Source organism: Cherax quadricarinatus, chromosome 33 (genome assembly GCF_038502225.1).
Source record: "Cherax quadricarinatus isolate ZL_2023a chromosome 33, ASM3850222v1, whole genome shotgun sequence".
In the NCBI taxonomy this organism is placed as follows: Eukaryota; Metazoa; Arthropoda; class Malacostraca; order Decapoda; family Parastacidae; genus Cherax; species Cherax quadricarinatus.
Genome location: NC_091324.1, coordinates 28,953,001 through 28,979,844, shown reverse-complemented (window position 1 = coordinate 28,979,844; position 26,844 = coordinate 28,953,001). Strand labels below are relative to the sequence as shown.

At 36.8% G+C, this 26,844-nt stretch overlaps 1 protein-coding gene across 5 annotated transcripts; it reads left to right on the top strand.

Moving 5' to 3' along the window:
* The first annotated feature begins 55 nt into the window (after window positions 1-55).
* LOC128693944 (uncharacterized) lies at window positions 56-26,163 on the top strand. 5 transcript variants are annotated; one of them, XM_070090994.1, is made up of 5 exons: window positions 56-510; window positions 2,011-2,147; window positions 19,718-19,827; window positions 19,931-20,183; window positions 21,943-26,163. In XM_070090994.1, the coding sequence occupies exons 2-5, from the start codon at window positions 2,103-2,105 to the stop codon at window positions 22,117-22,119; spliced, it is 585 nt and encodes a 194-aa protein (XP_069947095.1). In that variant the 5' UTR covers window positions 56-510; window positions 2,011-2,102; the 3' UTR covers window positions 22,120-26,163. The 5 variants fall into 5 exon arrangements, with proteins under 5 accessions (XP_069947095.1, XP_069947096.1, XP_069947094.1 ...); XM_070090995.1 differs by lacking the exon at window positions 21,943-26,163 and having other exon boundaries at window positions 59-510; window positions 19,931-21,231; XM_070090993.1 differs by lacking the exons at window positions 56-510; window positions 2,011-2,147 and adding an exon at window positions 5,618-6,091.
* Window positions 26,164-26,844: the final 681 nt, after the last annotated feature.

Here is a 26,844-nt window from a genome sequence, read left to right as displayed (position 1 = left end):
GTAATATTTAGAGAAAATAGTGATAACCAGTGAAATTTTGTGAGTGTGGCGGCAGTCAGCCAGGCCACGGTGCACACTCCTGGAAATCAATGCTCAGGCAATGTTACGTTACTGTATTACTCTCTATTTCGAGGGTTTACGGAAGGCTTATTTTGTGTTAATATCAGAGACGTGAATGTGATATGAAGAGCCACATCTAGAGGACATTTGGAATAATCTTGCAAGCAGAAATAAGGAAAAACTTGGGCATGAACATACTAACTGCATGTTTCCATGGTGCAGCTTTCTCAAGGAAGCTAGTCATGTCCTGTGGGAGTGCAAGTGTCTCGGCTTGTTTCACCGTGGCAGTGTTCTTATCTACGAAATGCCAGTGTTCAGTGCAGTGATGTAGAAAAACAATAATTGTGAGAAATATTCAATGCTGGAATCACCCTACCATTCCTTAGATCAAACCTGATTACCTCCCATTCCTCAGGCGATATACTATCCCTACGGTTTTAGTGCTTCCCTGTGAGTAAAATATTTGTAAGAAATGTAGTAATCACATCTGACATATTAACAGTTATACATGCTCGTACTATAATTCGTTTCAAAATTTCATGACTCAAAGTTCCAATTATATTGTGTGCAAGCCTACGAATTTTCTTTATTACACACAAATTATTTATACGTTAATCCTTCTAGGGAGTTCTTGATCCAAAGAACTGGATCTGTCCTTTTATACATATACAACATATATGTCGTGCCGAATAGGTAAAACTTGCAATTTTGGTTTAAATAGCAAAGCTCTTCTTGCCGAATAGGACAATTTTTATATTAACATAAATGAAAAAAATATTTAAGTGTATAAGAAAATTTTAGAAAGGATTTAATTTTTAATATGTTCTTGCTAATTGATCAATTTTACCTCTTCGGCACGACATATATATATATATATATATATATATATATATATATATATATATATATATATATATATATATATATATATATATGTATGTATGTATGTATGTATGTATGTGTGTGTGTGTGTGTGTGTGTGTATGTATGTATGTGTGTGTGTGTGTATGTGTGTATGTGTGTGTGTATGTGTGTGTGTGTGTGTGTGTGTATGTGTGTGTATGTATGTATGTATGTGTGTGTGTGTGTGTATGTGTGTATGTACTCACCTATTTGTGGTTGCAGGGGTCGAGTCCTAGCTCCTGGCCCCGCCTGGCACCTAGTTGAGGTTGCGGGTGTCGAGTCCGAGCTCCTGGCCCCGCCTCTTCACTGATCGCTACTAGGTCACTCTCCCTGAGCCGTGAGCTTTATCATACCTCTGCTTAAAGCTATGTATGGATCCTGCCTCCACTACATCGCTTCCCAAACTATTCCACTTACTGACTACTCTGTGGCTGAAGAAATACTTCCTAACATCCCTGTGATTCATCTGTGTCTTCAGCTTCCAACTGTGTCCCCTTGTTACTGTGTCCAATCTCTGGAACATCCTGTCTTTGTCCACCTTGTCAGTTCCTCTCAGTATTTTGTATGTCGTTATCATGTCCCCCCTATCTCTCCTGTCCTCCAGTGTGTGTGTGTGTGTGTGTGTGTGTGTGTGTGTGTGTGTGTGTGTGTGTGTGTGTGTGTGTGTGTGTGTGTGTGTGTGTGTGGTGCCGAATAGGCAGAACTTGCGATCTTAGCTTAAATAGCAACGCTCATCTTGCCATATAAGACAAGCGAAAATTTGTGTATGCAATAATTTCGCCTAAATAATTCTGAACCTAACGAAAAAAATATATTTCACTGTTTCTTTAGCATTAAATTATTGTAAACAAATCTAAAATATATTTAGTTGGGTTAGGCTAAAATAAATTGTTCTTGTTATAATAAGGTTAGGTAAGCTTTCTAAGATTCTTTTGATGCAAAATTATAATTTTTTACAATAACATTAATGAAAAAAATGTATCTTTAAACGTATAAGAGAAAATTTTAGAAAGGAATTGACCAGTTTTACCTATTCGGCAATGACAGATGATGAACATTGAAGACGCCTTCTGAGCATGGAAGACAGTATGAGGATGGAAAACATTTTATAATGGTCAAGAAAATGTACTTGAGTTAGTATGGGGCTCAGCAGCAGCAGACAAGTGAGGCATCAGCTCCTGGTGGTGAGTTACTTTAGTTTCACTGGACTATAATATAATCTAATAATCATTCTTACTTGTGTTTTACTAGTATAAATACTAGTTTCTTATGTATGTGTATTCGGGATTTTACCTCTAATTAAACTACTCAGTTGTGACACATTAACACAAACTTTTCTTCGTCACTTTTGGTCTCTTGATCAGAGGAACTGGAGCGTTCCTTGGTTCAACCCTATTTACGTTTACTCAAAGGAGGTTCCTTGATGCCGATGAGGGCTCTTGATCTAGGGAATTGGACCGTGGCCTGGTAGGCAACGCTCCCCTTTCACAAGTTGAGTGTCCCGGGTTCGATCTCCGACAAGTGGAAACAATGGGCGTTTCCTTGCACCTATTGTCCTGTTCACCTAGCAAGCAAATAGGTACCTGGGTGTTAATCGACTGGTGTGGGTCGCATCCTGGGGGACAAGATTGAGGACCCCAATGGAAATAAGACTGACAGTCCCTCGATGGCGCAGTCTTTCTTGGGTTATCTTGGGTAGCTAACCCTACGGGATTAAAAATCCGTAAGAAATATTTTTGTTTTCACTTCTGAGCTAGAGAATACTAGTCCAGTGGTTCTTCACCTATTTTGGGTCCCCCCTCCATCGCAGTTGGTCATCATTACTACGCTCCCTCTCCATTCCTCATAAAATTCTTAACGTAAAATTAAAAAAAAAAAAAATCCTGGGTATTTAAATAGGGAAACTGAGAAAATAGTTTTTATTCATAACTATATTATTTTGAACTATTCAAAAGAGTCTATTTAAGGAGAAAATCGCAAATACACAAAATAAAAGAATGTATTTAGTGAATTTTTCGACACTACTGGGTTCCCACCCTCCCCCTGGAAATTACTCACCCCCCCCTCAGGGGGTGAGTCTCACCGATTAAGAATGGTACTAATTCCACCTAGCATCAAGGGAAGTTCCTTGAAATTGGCGAGGGGTTCATAATACAAGGAATTGGACCTGGCTTCCCCCTTCTATAGATGTGATGTCACTACCTCCCATTTCCCAGAGACGTTGTATGACTCCAACGGGTTTATTGCTTTCCTAAGTATACAAATGAAAATGAATCAAAAGTGCATTAACACAAGTTTTAATTGATTACAGTTGTCTTACACAATAACCTAGGTATAAATGACCTCGGATAATACCAAAAATTTCAGTGACCTGTATTCATTGGAGGTTGTGGAAAATACTGTATATATTTTCCAGAAATTCAGTATTTATATGTAAATAGATGACCATACTGTATTTAATAATATTTATGTCATAGAAAACGGAAAGCCTGCGTCTACGCAGACAGGAGACTCGCCATCATGGTTTTGAATTTTGTACAAACGTTAGTGTAATGGGAAGAATTTTTCGTGCTCTAGAGGTTAAAATTGTGTTGACACCTCTCAAATAGGAGGCGAAATTGGTGGATGTGCATTCCTGCATAACTTGAGATATCAGACGACTGGACAAGACAGCTCCAGGAACCTCAGATAAGCTCTCTAGATTTGTGTGTAATTCTGGCCAGCATTATTTTCATAGATTTAGTTAGAGTGAGGTTTTCTGAGTATGATACACATTAATCTCCAGTCAAATTGGTGAGTGATGTTAAGATATATTTTCCTTCTGTTATGTAATTGTGTATATATATAACCATTTATTATTTTTAATATACAGTCCACAAATTTATATATTTACCAGTATTCCTGGTGTATGTATATTTCATTTATAATTAATAGGTCCAGAGCAACTTGTGGATATGACAGTGGTAGGTATCGAAGGAGGACATTTTTGTGACCTAGGTGTCCCAAATTCCTACTTGTCGATGTAACTCTGATAAATAATAATTATCTTTGTTATCATTTACTGTTATGTGCATAATTAGTTACATTCAGATAAATGCAATTTTCCACAGTGGTCCTTGTAATATCGTATTATTAGCAGCCAAGCTATTAGATAAAGTAGAAATCAGTCATGATTATAACCATAAAAATTACGACTAAGTAACTCAACTGCGTGAAAATCACTTACAATAAAAGGAGGTACAGTGGGAATAAAGTAAACTGGGTAATTTACATGAACATTAAATAGAAAAAAAATGGAGCTTAATATAATAGGTACACGAATGTTAATTTAGAAAAAATCACTCAATTTAAAAAAAATCACTCAGCATGTGAAGCTCTCGCTTCACACGCTGAGTGTCCGTGGTTCGATCCCCGGTAAGGGTGGAAACATTGGGCGTGTTTCCACACACCTCTTGTCCCATTCACCTAACAATTAAGTAGGTGCCTGGGTGTTAGTCGACTGGCGTGGGTCGCATCCTGGGGGACAAGATTGAGAACCATATTGGAAATAGGACAGACAGTTCCTCGATGACTCACTGTCTTTCATATATTAGCACCCCAATGGAAATAAGCCACTGTCTAACTTTTTTGGGTTATCCTAGGTTCTTTACACATATGCTGCTATGTATGATAATCTATGTAACTGTATTTGTGTATACCTGAATAAACTTACTTACTTATTCATGGGTTACCCTGGGTAGCCAGCTCTCTGGGGTTAAAAATCCGAACGAAATCTTATCTTATCTCTTAACCAACAATTTTCCCTGACATGTTCCGGCAGTCCGTTCCACTTCTTTATTGCTGGATTATTAAAGGTGTTTAAGGCTTATTATGTTAATTTTATAAATAATAAGTATTGTCTAGAATATTGTGTAGTTAACCAGAATAATACTCATCATATCTAAACCTTCAATCTGTTTTCTTACGATATTACCGGCTTAAATTTTCTAATGTTCCTTGCAGTTAGAGAAATGTATGTTTTATTATATTAGATTATTATATTATCGTACGTTGGTTTGCGTGCAGCCAGCAGTAACAGCCTGGTTGATCAGGCTCTGATCCACCAGGAGGCCTGGTCACAGACCGGGCCGCGGGGGCGTTAGTAAGTAAGTAAGTAAGTTTATTCAGGTATACACAAATACAGTTACATAGAATTATCATACATAGCAGCATATGTGTAGGGAACCTAGGATAACCCAAAAAAGTCAGACAGAGTGACTTATTTCCATTGGGGTCCTTTGACCCCCGGAACTCTCTCCAGGTAAACTCCAGGTCCAGGTAACAAATAAGCTCATAAAAAAATCTCAACCAGAAGCGGTGGTATCATGGTTGAAAAGAAAGTATATAATACCCACAAAATGAGGGTAAACACACGAGTACACACACTTAGGACATTTCGACAAGACGTTTCGATCTTACAACATTTAAAATGTACTAAGTGTGTAGCTCTTACCCTCATGAGTACCACAAGTGTTCAACAAATCTCAGATTGGTTGTTCATCTACAAAATGTTATGAATAACCTTGGGATTTTCCTTGTGAGTTATATACAACTTTAACCTACTATTATAATCAATTTATCTTAAGAAATAAAAGTTACCGCATTATAACTATTGTCAGTTGGCAGTCCTGGCAGTAGTACAGTGTGTGTTTGTTTACATTGTAGTGCCATGTTTTAAAGTCATGTAATAATAATCCTTAACTTTCTTAGGGATTTTTTTGTGTGAGAGTCTGGATAAAGAGTAATAAACCTGATGGTTAGGAACAAGATAAACTGCGGTGTTAATTATGCTGGCACTAGAGAATCTTCATAGGTTTAACATTTAAGTATCTATATAAGTAAGCAGCAACATGGTGTGAGTGTCACCCGGTTAACTGGCAGGGTTCTGAGGGCTATGCAGATAAGACACTTATGCACTAGTCAAGACAGTGAAGAGACGTTTCGCTACAAGTGGTTAGTCTTCCAAGTGGTTAGTCTTCCAAGTGGTTAGTCTTCCAAGTGGTTAGTCTTCCAAGTGGTTAGTCTTCCCAAGATCATGGCAGATAAGATTGCCTCATCACTCAAGAATCTTTTTAAAGATGACAAAAAGGTATGATTAAATTTGTATTTTTTTATTATGAAAAAGTATAAAGTGAGCATCACTAGTCAAGATAAATTAGGACACAGTGCCTTTCTTTTTTTTTATGCAGCTCCAGGTAAACTCCAGGCAAGTACTTACTACCTTTAGTCATAGGTTAATGTATTTCATTTCTAGCCTTGACAATATGTGATTTACATTTTATAAAATGTTAAATACAAAGAAAGCCACCAAAACAGTGACCCGTGGCCTGGTAGGCAAAGCTCTTGCTTCACACGCTGAGTGTCCGTTGTTCGATTCACGGCAAGGGTGGAAACATTGGACCTGTTGTCTCGTTCACCTAGCAAGCAAGTACCTGGGTGTTAGTCAACTGGTGTAGGTCACATCCTGGGGATGAGATCAAGGACCACAATGGAAGTAAGACACAGTCCCTCGATGATGCACTGCCTTTCTTGAGTTATCCTGGGTGGCTAAAATCTTATCTTAACATGCCTGAGCATTATGGGCACCACAAAAATCACTCCCTATGAAAGCAAAAGACTAGGCAGGAGATGCAACATTCCCCCAATGAAAACCAAGGGCACCACAAGTACACTGAGAGACAACACTAACTGTCAGAGGCCCAAGACTTCAACTGCCTCCCAGCATACTTAAGGGGGATTACCAATAGACCCCTTTCTGTCTTCAAGAAGGCACTGGACAGGCACCTAAAGTCAGTACCTGACCAGCTGGGCTGTGGTTCGTATGTCAGTTTGCGTGCAGCCAGCAGTAACAGCCTGGTTGATCAGACTGATCCACCACGAGGCCTGGTCTCAGACTGAGCCGTGGGAGCGTTGACCCCCGATACCCTCTCCAGGTATACTGTGTATACAGTACTTATTACAGGCAGGCCCCACTTATACAGTAGGTTAGATTCCAGGCTACTGCTGTGAAGCAAAAATCATTGTAAAGTGAAACATAACCTTTTTTCACTTTCAAATGCATTACACTTTCATATATTACATAAGCAATAGAGCTAGGCCTAAAAAATGCACATACAATATGCACCCTACTTACCTGAAAATATTTTTGCCCTTAGCTTATAGAGAGGGATGAATATATATATTGTAAGAAGTCTAAATAAATGAAGAATGGGTAATTGAAAATCAATGCAATAGTGTAATGCCATAAAGGAAAATGCTGTAAAGCAGGGCTCTCCTGTATAAAACATAATCTGTCAAACCAAGTACGTAGTGAACCTAATGAAGCTTATTTTATCTGAGCTCATTCCAGCCTTCTTGAGCTCAAGATAGTATTTGATGTCTTCATGTATACAGTAAGTACTGTACAGTGGACCCTAAGTTAACGATATTAATCTGTTCCAGAGAGCTTGTCCTTAACCGATTTTATCATTATCCGAATTAATTTTCCCCATAAGAAATAATGGAAATCCAATTAATCTGTTCCAGACACCCAAAAGTATTAAAAAAGTCATTTTCTTACATGAAATATACATTTCTCTACACAGAAAACATTGAGACATGCAGAAGAAATACATAAATAAATACTAAAATGACACTTACCTTTATTGAAGAGTATTGATGAGTGATGAGACACTGTTTTTCTTGAAAACTCTGGGATTTTCAGAGTACACGAGTAAAGGCTTCACTTTGCGATCCCCACTAGCATTACAACAAAACATGAGAGTTAGCCTGTCTTTCATAGACTTGTGTCCTGGGAGTGCCTTTTCCTCCTGAGTAATGTAGGTCCTGTTTGGCATTTTCTTCCAGAACAGGCCTGTTTCTTCACAATTGAACGCTTGTTGAAGTTGGAATTTTTTAGCTTCGCCATGCTTTACCACACTGTACGCCACTTAAATCTCTCAAACCAACCTTTGCTGGCCTTAAATTCACCAATATGAGCACTAGTTCCAGGCATTTTTTCCTGTTCACCTGGGTGTTAGTCGCCTGGTGTGGGTCGCATGGGAGACGAGATTAAGGACCCCAATGGAAATAAGTTAGACAGTCCTCGATGACGCACTGACTTTCTTGGGTTATCCTGGGTAGCTAACTCTCTGGGGTTAATTGTTTCTTGGATAACTGTTTCTCATTAAGCCACACCAACAACAGTCTCTCCACATCTTCGAGTAGTATTTGTGATCTCTGTTTTGTAAGCATATTTGCACCATTCACAACAACAGCTTCCTTGATTGCCTTTTCCTTGGTCGAGATAGTAGCGATGGTTGAATGGGGTTTATTATATAACCTGGCCAACTCAGAGACACACACTCCACTTTCGTATTTTGCAATGATCTCTTTCTTCAGTTCAGTAGTATTTCTTACCCTCTTTACCACAGGGCTGGCACTAGAAGCTTTCTTTGGGCCCATGGTGGCTTATTTAGCAGTTAAAAGCACAAAAAAAAATGGAATAATACAAAATATATTGCATGTACGCATGGAATCGTCTGCACTGGCTTTGTAAACAATGGCGCACTGGCCACACTGGAGTGGCCGGGTGGGCTGCGTGGCTCAGGCCGCTGGACACGTTCTGGACAAATGTTCTTAACTGAGTTTTTTATCGTTAGCTGAACCAATATTTTGACTCAAAAACGTATTGGTATCTGAATTTATTGCTATCCGATGGCATTGTTAACTGAGGGTCCACTTTACTACAAAATTATTTTGACCTACTTGTTATAAGGCTGATTTGGATTCCTAAGCTTAAAAAAATTGAAGTAAAATAGCTTGGAAACAATTGTAAAGTTTTGCAAACATAGTTTAATTTCAACTCTTTCACTATCAACAAACATTTTCTTATATTGCATCTGTGCTTACATGTTCTATTGCACTTCCTTTGCTCATTTGTAGTTTAGCATATGTTTCTATGTGCTTTATCTGCCTTAACTTATACTAATCAGTCCTAACCTAACCTAAACCAAAATATATTATTTTTACTTTCTATAAACTGGAAATTTTCAGAAAGTGATGCTGGGTAGCATTTATATAAAGCTAAAGTGGTAAAATGAGGATGAATTTTGCTCAGTTATTTTGAATAACTTGTCACCTGAGTGGCAAGAAATGGAGGATATTCCTAAATATTACACTGAGGTTACCATTGAACCTAATTCCTTATTATTATACACGTCAGTACTGTAAATTGTTAACTAGTTTTCTTTTTTTTTATCCAAATACGTAATAGTGCTTTAGTTTCTTAAGGGGCAGAAACTATTTATCTATTAACCATTGTCTATAGTACTTCAAATGTTAATATGTTAGCTATATGCTTTGAATCTTTACCAGAATAAGAGGGCACACAGTAAGTTTTTATTTAGGTTTTGTGTATTTAGCATGCAATTTTTCTTTTACAATGGTATTGAGTGCACACTTTTATGGATCAAAAAAGTGCATTAACCCATTTATTTTATAGAAAAAGAGTAGGGGATTCATGGTATATTCTCTTTTGAATGCAGATGAAATTTGCATCAAGATTCTGGTACAGTATTATAACTTTTAACTGCTTCTTGTTCATGTTAGACTTAAACCAGTCTTCAGATCCTATGCCCCTTACATTCTTTATCACGTATGAAATCAATATATGTCACATGAGTCACACTGTATAGCACAGCTATCAGATTTCTCCAATCCTGTGGCTCAATACCCTGAGTACAGTATTTGTTATTGGTTTTGGTTTGCATTGCATATCACCACAGTTCACTGAGTCAGAATAATCGCAGTATGAAGCTGTTTGGTTATTGTCTGTTTACCCCTTGATGCCATTTGGATAATGTGTTTACCTTTGAAGCTGTCATTCGTATTCTTAAGTAATTTCATTTACAATACAGTGGTACCCCGAGTTTTGGCCATAATTTGTTCCAGAAGGCTGTTCAATTGCTGTTACCCAACGAATGTGTTCCCATGAGGAATAATGTAAATTAGATTAGTCCGTTTCAGACCCCCAAAAATACACTTACAAAAACACTTACAAAAATACACGTACATAATTGTTTGAATTGGGAGCTGTATGAAACTCTGGGTACCACTGTATTCTTGATGTATGGAATCTACATATGGAAGTAATTTTATAAAAAAAATACTTGTAGTACTCTTGAAACTAAATACGTATCTGTATCCTTGTTCCATATTTGTCTAAAAATGTAATTTGTGTTGTAATCCAATCTTTAATACAGCCTCTCCTCACTTAGGGATGTACTCATTTACTGACGACTCTGACTTACAATGGGCTCTCTGACCAGTATGCATACCTAAATACGTAATGTATATTAGAGCTGATTTCGTATTCCCACAAAGTGGGAGTTGTCACAGTTGCTCTTTGCTGATGACACTGTGTTTTTGGGCGATTCTGAAGAGAAGTTGCAAAGGTTGGTGGATGAATTTGGTAGGGTATGTAAAAGAAGAAAATTAAAAGTGAATATAGGAAAGAGTAAGGTGATGAGGATAACTAAAAGAGTAGGTGATGAAGGATTGGATATCAGATTGGAGGGAGAGAGTATGGAGGAGGGGAGTGTACTCAGATGGGTCTATGAAGGATGAGGTGAATCATAAAATTGATGAGGAGAAAAGGGCGAGTGGTGCACTTAGGAGTCTCTGGAGATAAAGAACTTTGTCAATGGAAACAAAGAGGGGAATGGATGAAAGTATAGTTATACCAACACTTCTATATGGGTGTGAAGCATGAGTGATGAATGTTGCAATGAGGAGAAAGTTGGAGGCAGTGGAGATGTCATGTCTGAGGGCAATGTGTGGTGTGAATATAATGCAGAGAATTTGTAGTTTGGAAATTAGGAGAAGGTGCGGGATTACCAAAACTATTATCCAGAGGGCTGAGGAGAGGTTATTGAGGTGGTTCGGACATGGAGAGAGAATGGAACGAAGCAGAATGACTTCGAGAGTGTATAAATCTGTAGTGGAAGGAAGGCGGGGTAGGGGTCAGCCTAGGAAAGGTTGGAGGGAGGGGGTAAAGGAGGTTTTGTGTGCGAGAGGCTTGGACTTGCAGCAAGCATGTGTGAGCGTATTTGATAGGAGTGAATGGAGACAAATGGTTTTTAATACTTGACGTACTGTTGGAGTGTGAGCAAAGTAACATTTATGAAGGGAAACCGGCAGGCCGGACTTGAGTCCTGGAGATGGGAAGTACAGTGTTTGCACTCTGAAGGAGGGGTGTTAATGTTGCAGTTTTATAACTGTAGTGTAAAGCACCCCTCTGGCAAGACAGTGATGGAGTGAATGATGATGAAAGTTTTTCTTTTTCGGGCCATCCTGCCTTTGTGGGAATCTGCCAATGTTTTAATAAAATAATAAAATAGAGCTGATTTCTTTTATTCTGTTTATTACAGTATAGTACAGTACACTGCTGTATAAACATTTAAAAATATAACAGAAATGTTATAAATGGTGCAAAGGTGACATTAAAACAATATAAAAAATGGTTGACATAAACCCACTACTATTATAGTATGCTCCTCACTTAGCGACAAATTCGTTTACTGACATGGTCTTAGGAACGGAAATCCATCATTAACCCTTTGACTGTTTTCAACGTATAAATACGTCTTACGAGCCAATGTTTCTGACATATATATACTCAATAATTCTAGCGGCTTCAAATCAAGTGGGAGAAAGCTGGTAGGCCCACATGTGAGAGAATGGGTCTGTGTGGTCAGTGTGCACCACATAAAAAAAATCCTGCAGCACACATTGCGTAATGAGAAAAAAAAACTCTGATCGTTTTTTTGGAATAAAACGCCGACTTTGAGGTGTATTTTCGTATAGTATTTATCGTTGTATTCGCGTTTTCATGGTCTTAGGTGATAAAATGGAAAACATATTACAGAAATAGAGATGATTTTAATTACTTTTACGATGAAAACGACCTTGAAACTGAGCTCAAAGTAGCGGAAATGTTCGATTTTTACCAATGTTCAAGAGTAAATAAATCACACCACACGTCCAATACACGTCAACTGGGGAGTCTAATATTCTTTCACTAGTGCACTGATATTATTTATATCATTTTTACAATAATGCAGTCGTCTGCATAACAGTAAATTTTGTATTTTTTTGTATGAATAAAAAATCAAAATAGAAAGCAATAGTAATATAAGAGGGGCCTAGAGATGTGACTAATGAACAGAGCATATGTTATTTTAGTGCCACGAATGTCTACCTTGTTTATTCTGGACCCTATTTTGAAATTGGCATCTTTTTTATTTTGCGTGAAATTGGCCAAATTGCCAATTTCTGACCACCATATTGGGTAGTCCAAATTAGTAAATGGGAGGTTTCTTGTACTCAGCTGATAGATAAAATGGAGTTCTAAAGAAATAGCTATGAGTTTGGTCAACTGGAACAACGGAATTGGCTGAAAATTGGGCTCAAAGTCGGCGAAATCGCCGATACGCATATGTCGCCGAGACCGCTAACTTCGCGGGAGCATAATTCCACGAGTTTTCAACCAAATTTCGAACTTTTGGTGTCATTACCATCGGGAAAAGATTCTCTATCATTTCATAAGAAAAAATAATTTTTTTTTTTTTCAAAAATTGAGCGACATAGAATGACAGTTTCAGAGAGGGGCCTGAAACAGTCAAAGGGTTAAGTGAGGAGAGGCTGTATATTAAACAAGTGGTTGATAGCACACTATAATACCACAGGTTGTCAGAAACATCAGGCTCTGTTGTTAAGATATGGAGGATATAACACTGCTTAACCTAACCGACTCATAAAGCAACTAAACCTAACCTTATTAAGCTTGGTGCAGTTTCTCCAGAGATTCTAGCTTGTCTATAGGAGTTGTACATTGAATTTATGATTATCTTTTAGTACCAGAGGAATCAATCTGTGCTTATGGTGTCCTGTCTTGTAGTACAGTGGACCCCCGGTATTCGATGGCACCGGTATTCGATAAATCCGGAATTCGATGCATTATATCGCAAAAAATTTTCCGCGGTATTCGATTGAAAACCCGGTATTCGATACGATTCGTACGAGACCTGTCCACATGTGGCCTGAACTGCCCCTTGTGTGCCAGTGTTTACAAGCCAGCCAGTGTGCGCGCATCTAAGGATACATTCGGTACATTCCATATTATCCATATTATCACTGTGTTTGGTGCTTGTTTCTGCAAAATAAGTCACCATGGGCCCCAAGAAAGCTTCTAGTGCCAACCCTGTGGTAAAAAAGGTGAGAATTAGTATGGAAATTAAGAAAGATTTTGAAGGGTTTGGGGCTAACCTTGAGAAGCCTATACCAGTTGTGGAATACATTGTGCCTACTTCAAAAATTAAGGAAATGTGTGCACAGTGGGTTGAAGTGCAAACCTTTATGGATGAAAATCACCCTAACACAGCTATTACAATGACAATGTTGTGGCCAATTTTAGACAAATCGTAAAGGAACAGGAGGTACAGAGCTCTATGGACAGATTTGTTGTGCGACAGAGGTCCAGTGACTCTCAAGCTGGTCCTAGTGGCATTAAAAGAAGAAGGGAAGTAACCCTGGAAAAGGACTTGCTACCTCAAGTCCTAATGGAAGGGGATTCCCCTTCTAAACACTAACACCTCTCCCCTCCTTCCATCCCATCAATCATCACCAGATCTTCATTAAAGGTAAGTGTCAATTATTTTATTGTTATTGTAATTATTCTATTGCATTAAACTTAATGTTTCATGTGAAATTTTTTTTTTCCATACTTTTGGGTGTCTTGCATGGATTAATTTGATTTTCATTATTTCTTATGAGGAAAATTGATTTGGTTTTCGATATTATCGGTATTCGATGAGCTCTCAGGAACGGATTAATATCGAATACCGGGGGTCCACTGTATTTAATGTCATGTATTTTTTTTAATTTAATTTAGTTGGCTTAGAAATCTTCACAACATCCCAAATGCATATTATGTCTGGATTTTGAGGTGGCTGTGCCATATCACCCTTATCCAATAAATGTGTTCCAGTACAGGTGCAAGGTATTTTCAGATCTGAGTACGTATACTGTTTCTCGTACAGAGGAACAGCTGGGTAACCACGCTATACAACCAAGCCACCTTTTGCTAATTTACTTGCACTCCAGATTTAATTCCTGTTAATAATGTTGATAACTGTTTATGTTCATAAATTTTATACACCGTGTATAAGTGAATTAACTTTTTAACAGATACACCTTGGGCTCTGTAATTCATTATTGTCAAGTTTTAGTTCTATCCAGGTTATCATTGTTATGGAGAAGTGCTAAACTTGCAAATCAGAGTATGTACCTGGAGAAATGGGAGGTAATTAATTTTTTTTCTAAGAATGGGAAGGTGCCTTCAGCTCTTTAGAATAATAATGCTTCGGCAATCAGCATCAGTGCACTCCCCCTTGAAGGGTCATGTCTGTCCACAGTGCTGCCCTTGTGGAATTTTTGCAATAAGTACTGTGTTAATGCAATACATATGTATAGTAAATGTAAAGTACCTTTGGAAATTAAGAAATTAATACTTAATTTTTTAGTCATCATCCAATCACCCATCATCAGCAGCTCATCGTCATTCAGTCATCCAATCACTCATCATTATGCAATCATTCATCATCATCCAGTCACCCATCATCATCCAGTCACCCATCATCATCATCCAAACACCCATCATCAATAACATAATGAAAGAACTTTTGAACATATTGTTTTCTGCCACAAAATTATAAAAATGCTGACACTACACAGTGTACATGAGTGGTTTATATCTGTATATATAGTGTTTACAGTATGATCATCGAGCGGTAGCATTCTCATACTGTAAACTACTTTCAACAACTCGCAGTGTTATATTCCCATAATTTAATTTCAATATTCATTATTGAAACTATTGTAATTACAGTAAAACTATTGTCTGCTATAAACAAATTAGATGTATAACTTTAACAAACTATGATGAATTGCTTTAGTATTAAGTAGAATGTAAGCCATTAAATTAAGTCTGCCCATAATGCCTAAGCATGATAGTGGCTCTCTTTGCACTGTACCCCATTATTATAATTTCATAATCTCAGTGTAACCTTGCAAAGAAATAAACTTTGTTTTGGTTGTTTGTTTGTATGTATATAACACCGACTGAATGTAATAAAGTTGGTAGAATTACCGACAATATGTAAAGTAAAAGGACACAAGTGCAACTAATGTGACATTTATTGTGGCAACGTTTCGCTCTCCAGGAGCTTTATCAAGCTTGATAAAGCTCCTGGAGAGCGAAACGTTGCCACAATAAATGTCACATTAGTTGCACTTGTGTCCTTTTACTTTACAACACCGACTGAGTTGACCCGAAGATAAAGTTGCTCATCTATTTGCTTGGTTGGTTTTGGGATTAAAAAAAATTATGGATGTTAATATAAATGTGAATTGCAATCTTTAATGACCTACGTAATCACCTATTTGTATATAGGTAGCCACCGCTAATGAGCCACCTTTAGTAGTAGTTATAAAACTAATTATTATTATTACGTTTGGTAAATGAGCTTAAGTTGGGCATTCCTATTTTCAAATATTTAGGGGAGACTAGCGCTAAACTCGTAGGCGCTTATGCAGCGCCTGGAAAATGGAAGGGAATTAGACTCGATCCAGGGAAGGGTAAGTACAATCATCATACGTAGTGTAAATTACCTAGGGTAGCCCAAAAAAAAGCCAGCGACTTAAATTTCCATTGTAGTCCTCGAAGGGAAGGAAAACATTGTATCAAGAGCCCCTCAACAGCATCAAAGATGAACATCAAAATGGTATACAATACCGACAGGTTGTTAGGTAAGACACATATGCAACAGTTAGACAACTTTATTCCGAAACGTTTCGCCTACACAGTAGGCTTCTTCAGTCGAATACAGAAAGTAGGCAGGAACAGTAGAGATGTGAAGACGATGTAATCAGTCCATCACCCTTAAAGTCGTAGAATTTGATAGTTCCTGACTATGGAACTGAACTTCTCCAGGCCGAGGGACTGACAACCTCAAATTCTACGACTTTAAGGGTGATGGACTGATTACATCGTCTTCACATCTCTACTGTTCCTGCCTACTTTCTGTATTCGACTGAAGAAGCCTACTGTGTAGGCGAAACGTTTCGGAATAAAGTTGTCTAACTGTTGCATATGTGTCTTACCTAACAGCATCAAAGATGCTCCCTTGAGGCGTATAAAACTGACTTGTAGTAGATTTTGTATGACCCTTGTGGTTTAGTGCTTAGTTTTGATTGTAATAATGTGATAGATGTTTCGATGGCTCTTGAGGCGCATGAATTTGGAACCTCAATCAATACTGCCTCTGGCTCTGAGACGCCGCCAGTTATCAGGAAGATCAATAAATCGTCTTTTATTATATATTTTTTACATATTTACTTTTAAAAGGTTTAATTATCAATAATGCAAGTTGTGAATTAAAATTTAAATTATATATGTTACATCGAGTACGTCATGAGTGTATGTATGGGTGTAATATTCGGCGAGTGCGTAGATAATGTTGCGTAAACTATAAGTTAACCACTTTATTTTTATTTCCTATATATATTTCTAACGAATTTTACTTTTTCATTAGTATTTAAAAGGTGGTAGTTTGAGTGCTCACTGATAATGTAGCCTAGAGGGAAGGTGGGAGTGTAGCTGCGTACAATGCGTACTTCAGTGCCTCAGTGTAAGTTGATTGTGTTTGTTGTACGAGGTGGCAGTCATGGATGACCAGTGCCATGTGCTAATTGATGACGCATGTCAAGAGCTGCCACAAGTGGTGAGTGACCGGTAGCTCAGAGAGTAGAGCATTAAGTTGAATCGAGAGGACCTAGGTTTAATTCTCGGGCTGGGCGAAATGTTTGTGCTTTCCTAATACCTGTTACCCTTGTTCACCAACAATAAGTAATTATCTAGGTGATATTTGTCTCATAGTGGATGGTAGTATGCGTAAGGGCTTTGAAATGAGCCTAGATAGGATATATAAACAGCTCTTTACCTGTAAAATTTAAAACAATCGCCTTCATGATCTTCAGTCTGTCTTTCCCACAGGTAATATTGTTGTCAATAAGAAATGCATATCGTTAGAATACCTTATGAATCCAGTCGCTAAACTGGTAAAGCCAGAGTGGGCGATACAGCCTCATTCAAGATTCCTGACGTTGCACGTCTGATTTATACACTTGTCGGTATAATATACCTCTTGATACCCAGTAATATGTTTATTTAATGGAAATTAGTGTAACTTACAAGAGTAAGAACATATAGTATCTTAACGATGCACAGCAACATTGCTGTGCGTTGTTGATCGCTCGTTTGCGATTGTTGCAAAATAGTATCTTAAGAACATAAGAAAGAAGGAACACTCCACCAGGCCTAACAGACCTATGCGAGGCAGGTCCAACTCTCCCACCGGCTTAAGCCAGTGCATTGACCTAGTGAGGTCAGACACGTCACTTAAGGGAGGAGCACGGCATTTGACCTAGTAGCACAAGCTAGTCAGGTCCAACTCACACCCACCTACACCCACTCATGTATTTATCAAACCTATTTTTAAAACTACACAACGTCTTATCCTCTATGACGGTACTCGGGAGTTTGTTCCTCTCATCCACAACTCTATTACCAAACCAGTGTTTTCCTATATCCTTCCTAAATCTGAATTTTTCCAATTTAAAACTATTGCTGCGAGTCCTGTTTATGTTAGATATTTTTAGCACACTATTTACAACCCCTTTATTAATTCCTGTTTTCCATTTATACAACTCGATCATATCCCCCTAATTCTATGCCTTTCTAGAGAGTGCAGATTCAGGACCCTCAGTCTATCCTCATAGGGAATATTTCTGATACATGGGATCAACTTTGACATCCTCCATTGTACGTTTTCCAGTGCATTTATATCCATTCTGTAATATGTTATGCATTGTCATATTCGAGGATACTTTTATATTTTAGATTACTTTACTTTAGGTAAGCCATATGACTAAAAGCTTAACCTAATCAACTGGTATTTGTATACAAAATTCACCCTACGTACGGATGTTAGATGTTGACATTAATCTGATAATAGATGCAGGATTTGAAAGCAAATTCTTTAGTGACACAAAATTTTGTGAAAACTATTCTCCAAGGAAGTGCATTGATGCTGGTGAAAAGATCTTGATCCAAGGGATTTGAGCTACCTTCGACCTTGGTTCATTCCCAAACATTGAAAGGCCTTATCAATTTTGTGATTCCCTATGAATACAAGAACAATAAAAAATAATATAAAATAAACTGCCTTGCTGGGTTTAATTAAACTATATCATTGTCAGTAAAAATTATAAAAAGAATCAGTGTGTGTAGAGTAGCTTGCTGGTACTTATTGCTTTGAAGATTAAGATTAAGTACATGTACAATTCTATAAATTGTACCAGTATTTAACATTACTGCATATTAGCTTAACTGTTACAAAGCAGTATCTTTTTAACACCAGCCATCTCTCACTGAGACCCAACAAAGAAGAAAACATTTTCACTCATTCAATCACTTTCTTGCCAGAAGCATGCTGATATCACAGTGCAGATGATCTCCCAAACAGCAATATCCCCACTCCTCCTTAGAGTGCAGGCACTGTCCTTCCCATCACCAGGAATCAGATCTAGATAACTGGTATACCTTAATCCCCTAATAAATATTACCTTGTGCACACTCCAACAGCATGTCAGATCATAAAAACCACGTGCTTCACTTTTATCTATCATGCTTGCACATACCTGTTGGCTGTCCAAGCCCCTAGAAGTAGTATTTAAAACCTTTACTCCTGCCCTTCCAACATTTCCTAGGATGACCCCTATCCCTCCTAGTCATCTTATTTTTCTCCAACCTATCTAAATGTTCAAACTACATTGGCAACCCTCTGAATAATAATTTTGGTAACTCCACACCTCCTAGTTTCCAAATTCTTTAGTCTGCAAAATATTCCTACCAATGGAAATAAATCGCTTTGACTTTTTTGGGTTATTCTAGGTAACCTACACATATGTTGCTATATATGACAATTTATGTAACTGTATTTATGCGTACCTCTACCTGAATAAACTTACACCACACACATTGCCTTCAAACACAACATCTCTACTACCTCCAGCCTTCTTGCTACAACATTTAAAACCCATGCTTCACACCTGTACAGCAGTGTTGACACCATACCACTATACATATTCTGCTACATTTCCCTTTTTTGCCTCCATCAATAACACTATATACTGTACATAAGAGCAAATGGTTAAATTTTCTGTATGTAATGTAGTATTTTGACACTATATATTAAACAGCGCTTAAAGAAATACTCTTCAGTGACATTTCTTTGAAATATTGTTTTAGATTTATTGTTAATATAAAATAATATATTTATAGTGTAATACATTTGCTTTGTATTTTTATGTCAAACCTTTTAAAATAATCATACATGTTTACGTATACAGTGTATATGTTTCCATCTGTCAGCATCAAACAGTTCAACAATCTCTAAACATGTTAGGACACAAGAGTGACTTATGAGGCAATTAAACACCATGAAAACTTTTTCAGTACGTATATATTTTTTAAATGCAGTATTAAATATTAAGCCTTGGAAATTTTAAAATACAACATGTTACTCCTTTGCTATAATATCTTCATATTTTTCAGAATCAACAAAAACAACGTGGTGTTCCTGCAAACAAAGATGAATTGATACATTGGCGCACCACTAACGAGTTCTCTAAACTACCCCCAAGAGGACAGGAGGCTTTCTTTAAGTAAGTTGTAAATTATCCTAAGGCAAATTATTAATATTGCTTTGTAAAACAAATTTAAAAAGATGCTGTAATTTTTTTTACTGAAGAAAACAATACTTTTCAGATATCTACGAAAGGGCTGTTACTCTGAAGATAAAGACATAATAGATGTAGATGTAACAGCAGAAGGAATGAATAACTCCTCTAGGCGGTACCAGTTTTGGCTGAAATGTCAAGGGATAAATTTAACAGACCTTTTTGTGATTTATGTGGATGATGATGAGACTAAGTTACCAGATGTGAATACATGTTTCACAACATTTAAGAGCAAAAATAATGATAAAAACATAAAGCAGAGTGAATTCTTGAAGGAAAAGGTAAGTGATGCTAAGAAAGTGGATGGTTTTATAAGTGAATTAAAAGATAGTATGAAACCAGACTTAGATCAATCATTTACTGATTTTAAGACATACCTTGATACTACATATGGAAAGAATGGCGAAAAACTATAGTAGAGCTCAAAGCAGGTTTAAAAGAAATGTTAAAAGAGTTGCTAAATGCATTTGCAGCTTGCTCCTATGATTATATTATTTGCCTGAGGTAAATGACAGACTAGTGATTTTGAAGTATGATGCACAATGTGTTCAACAAACAGTATGCCAGACCATGCCTTACAAAATAATACCCTTGAAAGGACACTGAATTTCCTTTCTTGTTATTTTTCTCTAACATATCAATGCTCAAGTTAACCTTACTTAAAAAGTACTCTTAAGTGAAATTACTTGTAAAATGTATTACTCAGACACTAAATATTCACTTTTATTTTAATTTTGTTGTCAGGTTTATTCATTGGTTGTTATTTTGTAGTGTCAGGGCATTAACCTCTTCCATGGCTGAATTACATTTGTTAAAAATGAGGAAAATCTTTATGCATGTCATCACACAGGAAACCAAGACCCTGCTCATCCACACTTAGTGTTGTTGAATGAAAGATAATCCTGCATTTATGTATTAAAAAAATATAGGGGTAGGAAATATGGCAGTTCAGGGCAACATTTGAATGGTGATATCTGTGCACTTTTGGAAAGGTAGCTATTGAATGATTTATGGTCAACATAGTTTTCTTTGTTTTGGGTCACTCTACTTTGGTGAGAGACAGCTGTTTATTAATAAATGATTTTTCTACTGTACGTACTAAATACTACTTTATAACTTATAATTATACTCTCCATCGCACCAAAACTTTGGGTAACTGACTTTGATGGCGATAAACCTACTGCTGTTTCTTAAATACCTGACAATCTTTAACTGCTCAGTTAGCTTGGCCAGCATTTGATCCTCCTTCGAATGTATTTCCCATACAGGTGTGTATAATATGAAGAGGAAACTTTTATTTTGACTTTCATTCAGGGTTGAGCATTATCATCCTAGAGGAAAATGTAGTCCCAGTAAAAGCTTTTTCTACACATTTTGCCAATATGCTTCTACATCCAGCTTGTTTTCCTTAGTTTTGTTGAGTAGAAACCCACGAGTTACAAAGGCTAGGTACGAGGCTCTATGAAAGGTAGAAGGAGCAGTTATTAACTTTAATCTGACCCCACATAGCTGTGGGATGTTCCCCTTTGGGTCCAGAGAATAAACCAACAGAAGGTTGTAATGTGTGCAGTACCATAGTATCAGGTAGCATTTGTGTTTACTGAATGAACTTGCATAATTTTATTGTTGATTTCTTTACATTCCATAATAAGTATCAGAAAATGTATGATTTAAGTCTGTTTTACTGTTCTCTATGTAATGTTATTTTTAATAGGCTTATTATTTAAACAGTTATGGTTATTTAGATGTGCCATTGTGACATTAATTCTGAATTTGATATGTATTTTGGCAATTTTGATAATTTCAAAAACTTTAAATATAAGAAAATTATTTATGTATATAATAAAAAACTGTATGCAGCATATATAATTATAGATATTTGTCTTATTCAAGAAGTCAAATTTATTTTTAATTACAAAGAAAATGAGGAGTTACTTTCACTATCATTTTAAATGACCCTTTAACCCTTTGACTCTTTCGGTCGTATATATACATCTTTCGAGTCATTGTGTTTGATGTATATATACTCAAAAATTCTAGTGGCTTCAAATCAAGCGGGAGAAAGCTGGTGGGCCCACATGTGAGAGAAGGGGTCTGTGTGGCCAGTGTGCACAGTATAAAAAAAAATCCTGCAGCAAGCAGTGCATAATGAGAAAAAAAAAACTCCGACAGTGTTCTTGGATTAAAGCGCTGACTTTGAGGTGTATTTTTGTATAGTTTTTATGGTTATATTCTCGTTTTCATAGTCATATTTGATATGATGGAAAGCATGTTATAGAAATGGAGGTGATTTTGACTGGTTTTACTATGAAAAGGACCTTGAAATGGAGCTCAAAGTAGGGGAAATGTTTGATTTTTGCCGATATTCAAGAGTAAACAAATGATGTCATTGTCCAGTAAATGTCCAATTAGCCATTCTGATATGTAGTCATGAATGGGTTGACATTATTTATACAATTATTACAATATTTCAGTAGTCTGCATAACAGTAAATCTTCTATATTTTGTTTGAGTAAAAATTCAAAATAGAAAACAATTTTTTTTTTTTTCAAATATTTTGCAACACCAGGAGACACCTCAGGATTTGAGGTTGTGACAGTCAAAAGGTTAAACTACAACATCCCCACTCCTCCTTCAGAGTGCAGACATTGTACTTCCCATACCCAGGACTTCAGTCCTACTAATGTGTTTTCCCTGAATCTGTCTATTACCTTCCATACATTCCAATAACACATCAAACCATGAAAATCACTTGTCTCTTCTCCAATCTTGACACTCTCACACAAGCTTCTTGAATGTTCAAGCCCCAAATTCAGAACATCTTTTAACCCCCGCCCTCCAGTCCTTCCTGGGATGATCACCTTCCCTACTTCCTTCGAACCCCAATTTATACACCCTCTTAGTCACACTATCCTTTTCCATCCCCTCTAAATGTTCAAATCACCTGAATTATACCTTTTATGACCCCACACATCTTCTAATTTCTACCTTCTTAATTCTCGAATAATGTTTGCACCACATAACTGCCCCCAAACAGCATTTCCACTGCCTCCAGTCTCCTCCTGGCAGCAACTTTTAAAACTCGTGCCTTGCCCACATAAATGTGTAGGTACCATTGTACTCTCATACATTCCCCATTTTTACCTTCATTAGTAAAGTGTTTGTAAATTAGGTAGTTTTCTAAAAGCATTTACTTAAACATCATTTTGTACAACTGGTAGGATTATTTTGAAGTTGGTTTTAAAATTGTTTTAAGTTATACATTGTAGCCAATTTGATCTTAAATAACATTCCACTGCCTCATTTGTAATTCATTATCAAAATGAACACATTACCACTGAAACCATTCTAGATATTTATGTACAATAATAGTCTATACATTATTTTAATTTTTGTTTTTCCAAATGTCAAATGTCTCCCATAAGACACATCTTTTATCTAGAAACAGCAGAGCACTGCTTTAATAATGCTTACATCTTTATGTACAGTATATCATTGGTTTTGAGTACATTGTTGAATGCATATGTTTGAGATAATAAATTGTGGACAGTTACTAGGCTTAGTTATGAAACAGTTGTTAATGAAGACTGGAAGTCTTGATTGTTCTTCCTGAGTACAGCAAAGACAGTACCATTTTATTTTAGTTTTTACTGCTGATAATATTCTGGGAAAATTAGCTTTGAATGTGCCACAGTACTTCTTTATATCTTTGAGGCATGAAATACTCTTTCTTTCATCCTTTGCTTCAACTCATCCTAACAAAATAGATAAATAAGTAAACCATATTATGTAATGAATCTCATTAAAAATGTTCATAGTGGGTCTTTGTTTTTTGTTGTAATATGAGAAAGGAAATGGTTATGAAGATTCAGTAAAACCAGTTATCTAGACCCAAGTCCTGGAGGTGGGAAGTATAATGCCTACAGTCTGAAGCATGGGTGGTGGTGTTCCAGTTTAAATTATACTCGTGCACTTCTTTCTGGCAAGACAACTATTGAATAAGTGGTGATGAATATTTTGCCTTCTTTGGGTCACACTGCCTGCTTTGATGAGAAATAGATGCAGTAAAAAGTCCAAGTAGTATTCAAGTAATATTTCTGTCCCCAAAATTACCATGCTTCTGTAGGAATTATCACAGAAAATAGGATTACATTACGTTAATGTGCAAAACTATAAATTTAGTTTTATGTACTTAAGTGCAATTATTCTAAGTATTCTTCAGATAATTATTTAATTTTATTTAATGTTCATGGGTAGCGCTAAGCCAGTACAGTACTTAACCAGATTAAGAGCTTATATTTTAAATCTCCCTCTAAAAACAAGACAAATAAGAGCTCATCTTTGACCTTTATAATCATATGTCACTTTCCTGTCATCTTGAAGTTAATAAGTGAAACATCCTAATATTGCCAGACCCTGTGATTCCCTCAAATATAGTTTATGTAGCATCAAATGGTATGCTGGTGCTGCACATATGCTGCCTCACTGAGGTGTTAAGTGATTCTGGGGTCTCTTCTCTCTCCTCTCATCTCACAACTTAGTCTCCACACTCCCTATCTAGTATTTGCTAACATTAGCCACCAAAACTGCATAAGGAATAGGAAAAAGATTAAAGGTATTAGAAAATGAAGTGCATATATATAGTATTTACTTAAGACATGTGTACACTGCTTTAGTATGTTTTTTTTTCTGTCACTTGTGCCTTTTTCATGTACTTATTGGTACAGGTACAACACCAGTTTACCAGCAGCTGATTGTCTGGCACCTCCTTGAGTGCAGACAAAATTACGAGACTGCTTTTTTGTCAAAATAGCTTATCTGGTGGCCATAGATGGTGTTGTTTGTAGTGTGTGCTCATGTATATTGTTAATACTGCAGTTGGTGATCCCTTGATTCTGTGTGATTCTTAGCTCTGCAGCTCCAGTAGAATTCTAATATTTACCACTTTGGGAGTGGTAGTACTCCAATGTTCTCTGTAAGTACAGTAATAAATAAACCTGTTTCATTTAAGTTCCCAGCAGACCATGATGGGTCAGAGGTGTATTGTTTATTATGTGATCTCTGTTGGTCCGGCAAAACCAATATACTGGCAAAGCCTAGGAGCCAGGGGTGCATGAAAATCAGTGTTGCATCTTTATTGTATACCATTAATGTAACAAGTATAGTGGTACCCAGAGTTTCGGCCATAATTCGTTCCAGAAGGCTGTTCGAGTGCCGTTGCCAAACGAATTTGCTCCCATAAGGAATAATGTAAATTAGATTAGTCTGTTTCAGACCCCAAAAAATACACTTACAAAAGCACTTACAATAATACACTTACATAATTGTTCGAGTTGGGAGCTATATGAAACTCGGGGTACCACTGGATTTTACTTTTATGTTAAATGTACTATTAACATTATACATACAATACATTGATATGTTGCCAAAATAGAAAAAAAATTGTAAGATGCATAATAAAATTGAATTTAAAAAATTCACAGTCAAGCCCCCTTGAGTTTATATACAGTACAGTTAGTAATGATGGTATACACAATGAGGTCAAATTATGATATGTGGGACACATGTATATTTTTTATGCGAAATATTTTTGAGCAGTAATTTCATGGGTGTATTTGACAAAATCCAATCACAATTGTTAACCTTCCATCAATTAGCTTTGCTTGTCCATGTTTAAAAATACTAAAGTCAAAATACAGATGTTTGCTTTTCATTAAATTGGACAGGTAAATTCTCTTGTATTACATGTGTTTATCTGGCTGTTTATACATATATATATATAATTAAGGGGGAAGTGCTAAACCCAGAGGATTATACAGCACCTGGGGGGGGGATGTGGAAGGCATTCAGGCTTAATTCGGGGAACTGGAGCACAGTTCCAATTCCCTAAATCAAGAGCCCCTCACCAACATCAAGGAACCTTCCTTGAGGGGGCTGTTTATACAAACCTTGAAAAGAGGGCAATGCAGCAGCTCTCTTAACTAATTCATGGCTGTGCCTATCTTAAACTCATGCACAGATACTTGTGTAATTTTAATTTGTATTTAAACTTAAAGATTTTTTGTAAAACTAATGATATGATAACTTATTCCACACATCAGGTACTTTATTTCTATACCAATGTTTTCATGTTTTCTTCATGAATGCCTGCTCAAATAACTTTTGAACTAAGATAATTTGATACAACTTATTTGTACTGTATGGGAGTCGGGTGAAGAATAAAGACATAACATAGCCAGCATTTACTGGCACTCATATAAAGATCTGTGTGTGCATCCCCTTCCTCCAGTCATTTCTGATTACATCCTGTTCTTGAGGTGCTGTCGGACCCTTGCAGGTTTAGTGCTTCCCCATGAATATACATAATATGCATGTGCATCAAGTGATCACTACATGATGTCTGGCAACCAATAAATTATTCGCATATATGAGTTAGGTATTATGTGCTCTCTAGATCATGTCTAGCTAATCAGAAATTAGTCATCTAGATGTCAGGAATTATTATATAATTATAATCAAAGAAAGCTCTAAACTGACAAGGGTTATACAGCGCTGTGGGGTAGAAAATAGTGCTGGGGCTATAAACAGCTAGGTGGAGAGGAAAAGAGAGTGGAAGAGATGCTAAGGGCTGTGTGTCAAAGTTCGTACAGTAAAGCAGTTGCTGACAAAGTCAAAAAGTGATCATAAGTCAAAGGTAGGACTGTCTGCAAGAAGAGAAGATAGATACATGTATCAGGAAGCAAGAGCTGTGTCCCATAGCCACAGTTACTATGTTGCATCATATAATGCAAGAATTATGTCATTATTACATTTATGAGGAATATCACTAAACCCATAGGGGTCATATAGTGCTTTGGGAAGGGGAGACAGTCGAATTTGATCCAAGGAAAGGGAGGTCTAATTCCTTGGATCAAGAGCCCCTCACCAGCATCAAGGCCGGTA

Bases quoted from the DNA above. Each gene is read 5' to 3' on its own strand.
- LOC128693944 (XM_070090992.1), top strand. From the start codon at position 16,767: ATGGATGACCAGTGCCATGTGCTAATTGATGACGCATGTCAAGAGCTG. The intron at 16,824-19,717 runs GTGAGTGACCGG...CATATTTTTCAG, and splicing joins GTCAAGAGCTGCCACAAGTG to AATCAACAAAAACAACGTGG. The intron at 19,828-19,930 runs GTAAGTTGTAAA...AATACTTTTCAG, and splicing joins GGACAGGAGGCTTTCTTTAA to ATATCTACGAAAGGGCTGTT.